The sequence below is a fragment of the Quercus lobata genome, chromosome 2 (genome assembly GCF_001633185.2).
Source record: "Quercus lobata isolate SW786 chromosome 2, ValleyOak3.0 Primary Assembly, whole genome shotgun sequence".
Classification (NCBI taxonomy): Eukaryota; Viridiplantae; Streptophyta; class Magnoliopsida; order Fagales; family Fagaceae; genus Quercus; species Quercus lobata.
Genome location: NC_044905.1, coordinates 14198736 through 14202928, shown reverse-complemented (window position 1 = coordinate 14202928; position 4193 = coordinate 14198736). Strand labels below are relative to the sequence as shown.

Genomic DNA, 4193 nt, shown 5'->3' with positions numbered 1-4193 from the left:
CCGAGGAACTCTTTTAGAAAACTATCTTGCCTTTTGGCTTTTGGTTTGCCGTTTGATATTCGGGTCGGTGTTTAATCCACTAATCACGACTTTAATCTAGGTCATTATCAGAGTAATTCACTAATTCTATATTCACAAACTATTTTATAAACTGCTGCATTGGCCAATTAGTAGTAGTTCTCATTTGGACCCACCACTAACACTATTTTATAAATTGTTGGACTTTTTTTGTTACCTAAAAAATTATTTATTAAATAAATAATAAAAATTAAATACTAATTCATTAAAATATTTGCTTAGGTGGAAGGTTAAATAAATAGAAACTATTTCTCTTTTAAAGAAAAGTGACATATGACACTAATTAGAAGAATTAGACAATTTTCTCTTAAGGAGGAAGAACATATAAACCTTATTTTATGTTGAGAAAATCAAAATTTTTTTTTTTTTTTACAAGATAGAAATTCAACTCTAGTCTAATTTAAGTGTATATGTGTGTGAGTCTTCATCTTGAAGACTTAAACCCAGCTGTTTCTTTCCACACCCCATGCATAATCATTTATACTCAGGGGAGAAGGGGGGGGGGGGGATGCGAGAGGGGCAGGTGCCCCTTGAACTTTTAAAATTTTCACTAATAATAATAATAATAATAGTATATTGAACTAAAATGTCTTAACGGTTCCTTTTCAATGAATAGGAAAAGAAAAGAAAGTATCTTATATATTTATGATAAATTCATCGGAAGTCACTTATTGGATATATTCTAGACTAAGAATATTCACATTAGTTTGTGCTAAATTTTTAGTTTATTTTAATATAAGAACATACTTTTTTCTATTTTATCCAATCACTTTTTAAAAACACTCACATGAAATTATCTATTCTACATTTTATTTTATTTAGATAATTCTTTTTCATTCTTTTATTATTATTATCTAATGAGACATGAGAGCAAGAGGTGAGAGAAAAAAAATTAAATACAAAGCTACAATAACCGTGTAAATATACATGGTTACTTTAGCAAAATTGAATTTTTGCACAATTTTATATAGACTACTGTAGGATTTTGGACGAAGCCATAAATTTTTGTTTGGGATGGCCGATTTGTGTTACTAATTTATTTGTTTATACAAACGTCGATACACATACACAAAAACATACATCTATACACACACATAAATTAATATAGTGAAATCCTTAAAGTTAAATGTTTCATAGAATTAAATTCATCTTTCACCATCTTCTATAGTGAAATCCTTAAAATTTTCATTTTCAATATAAGTTACCAAATTGTCTACTATTGTGAGTAAAAAAATTTCAATTGAATTAATGAAGTTTTCAAAGATATGAATGATCCAAAACTTTAAGAGATACAAAAACACATTTTACAATTAAAAAAAATGAATTTGAGAAACAACACATTCTCTATAACTACTAGACCAATTGGACAATTTTTTTAAGAATATTGTTAAAATATTAAATATTTCTATATACTATAATGATATTTTCAAAAAAATTGCCCTAACATGTAGCTCCGCCCCTAGATATTCATGTTTTGAGGAGTTGGTTGAGTAAGATGTGAGGCTTTTTTTTATTACATATATTGATGCAGATGCGAATCTATGCAAATGCTTTAAGAAATATATGTATACTATAGATAGATATAAATATAATGCGTGTTTTAGTCTGCCATTGTTTATTGATTTATTTTCTCTCAATATTTGACCTTCGTTATTGTTTGCAATATATATATATATATATATATTTATATATATCGGTATAGCTTAAGATCTGTTTGGATACAACTTATTTTTACTGAAAACTGTAACAAAATAATTTTTAAATGTATGAATAGTATCATGAGACTCATTTTAATGAAAAAGTGACTGAAAAGTGAAATTTATGGAACTGTAAACAGTGCATAAGTGCAATGTTCACGAAATAATAGTCAAAAGTTGCGGCAAAAAATAAAAAAAATTGAAACGTGACGTAAAATACAGACGCAAGTAAATCGGATCCAAACACTCACTTAATAGTCAAATATCTGAGGAAGGCAGCAGTTATGTCTTACATGCATTGCATGTCATGTCTCTAAATTAACCTATAAAGCCAACCCACCTTCTGCACCTTAATTACAAACACCAAAATACAAACAGCTTCATACATACTTCTCCAATGGCTGTACTTGGCTATGCAGAGATAGTTTTAGGACTACTCTGCTTCCTTTTTCTTCGCCATTATTGGAAGCACAACAAAAACTCACCACCCATCATCAACTGGCCTGTTGTTGGAATGCTTCCGGGACTTCTTCAAAACGCAACACATATGTACGATTGCACAACCCGAGCTCTAAAACTTTATGGGGGCACCGTCGAGGTCAAAGGCCCTTGGTGTATTGGCATGGACTTTTTCTTCACCAGCGATCCTCTGAATGCTCACTACATTTTGAGCAAAAACTTCCGCAACTACGAAAAAGGACCTGAAATCCGAGAGATTTTGCAGCCTTTAGGTGATGGGATAATCAATTCTGATTCAGATTGGTGGACATTCCAGAGAAAGATGTTGCATTCGATCATGAAAAACAACAAGTTCGAGTTGTTTTCATTGAAAGTTGTTCAACAAAAGGTGGTCAATCGCCTCATTCCAGTTCTCAATCACGTCTCCATATCAAAGATTGAAGTGGACTTACAAGATGTTTTTAAGCGGTTCACATTTGATAACACTTGCTCAATGGTTTTAGGGTTCGACACAAAATCTCTTTCTGTTGAATTTCCAAAACTTACGTACGAAAAGGCTTTCGATGTAATAGAAGAGGGTCTTGTATACCGTCAAATCCTGCCCCAATGGTGTTGGAAGGTGCAAAGATGGCTTCAAATTGGACAAGAAAAGAAGCTCAGAAAAGCTTGCGATATCTTTGATAGTTTCTTAAACCAACGCATTGCATCAAAGCGAGAAGAATTAAGCCGAGACAGAACCCAGTTGGAGGAAGCTGAGTTCGACTTATTAACAGCTTGTATGAAGCATGAGGATATTGTAAACATGGGGGTTTGTAGTAAATCCAACAACTTTATAAGGGATACGGCATTTAATTTCATGGTAGCCGGGAGTGACACCATGAGTGCAGCTCTAACTTGGTTTTTTTGGCAAATTGCAACGCACCCATCTGTGGAAATGAAGATTATGAAGGAGATGACAGAGAACCTTATGGTGAAAGTTGATAAGAAGTGGGAGTGTTTTGGTGTACAAGAGCTAGACACACTGGTTTATCTCCATGCAGCCTTATGTGAAGCCCTACGTTTATACCCATCGGTGGCTTTTAACCCTAGAACTTCAGTTAGAGAAGACATTCTTCCAAGTGGCCACCGTATTAGACCCAATACACCAATTATGGTTTCTCTTTATGCAATGGGAAGGATGGAAGAAATATTGGGTGAAGATTGCATGCAGTACAAGCCAGAGAGATGGATTTCAGAGAAAGGAGGATTAAATTTTGTACCATGTTACGAGACAGCGTTTAGTGGAAGCCCCAGGAGTTGTTTGGGAAAGGCCGTGGCTTTCATTCAATTGAAAACTATTGCGACCTCCATCATATGGAATTATCATGTTGAAATGGTTGCAGGTCATTCCGTTTCCCCATCTGTTTCTCCTATACTTCTTATGAAACATGGTTTAAAGGTTAGGATTACCAAAAGAAGTACTTGATGGATTGGTGATTGGTGCTGGCTGGTAGTATTAGCGTAAGTGTCTACATATGTATTATCGACCTGTATCACTATCATGTATGTGATACTCCATGGTACATATAGTTTGAATAATTGTAAGCCACCACTTTTTTCATTGGTTATTAATTTATATTATCTTTATCTCTGTTGACTAACTTACTATAATGACTATTAACAGGTTAGAATTTGTTAAGGCCCATTTTTGTCATTTGCCTAGCCCGTGCTTTAGTTGTAAGATTTGGCCTCTTCAAGGCCATAAACTTATAGGTGAGCTGGGTTTAGTTCTGCAGCGGAAAATAGATCCTTTTTATATAACCGAACTGTGCACAAACACCAATCTAAAAAACTAAGAAGGAAAATACATATTTGCATATGGAGGAATTAAAAGAGTTTGAGAGAAAATGAGTAGTTCAATATATTTTATTATTTATGTATGAAACCCAAAATACTAGCTTTCAGAGCAACAAGACTTTC

At 33.4% G+C, this 4193-nt stretch overlaps 1 protein-coding gene across 1 annotated transcript; it reads left to right on the top strand.

The window, feature by feature from the left end:
* Nucleotides 1-2172: 2172 nt before the first annotated feature.
* LOC115959830 (alkane hydroxylase MAH1-like) lies at nt 2173-3699 on the top strand. Its single transcript, XM_031078435.1, has one exon. It carries the CDS (start codon nt 2173-2175, stop codon nt 3697-3699), a length of 1527 nt encoding a protein of 508 aa, XP_030934295.1.
* Nucleotides 3700-4193: the final 494 nt, after the last annotated feature.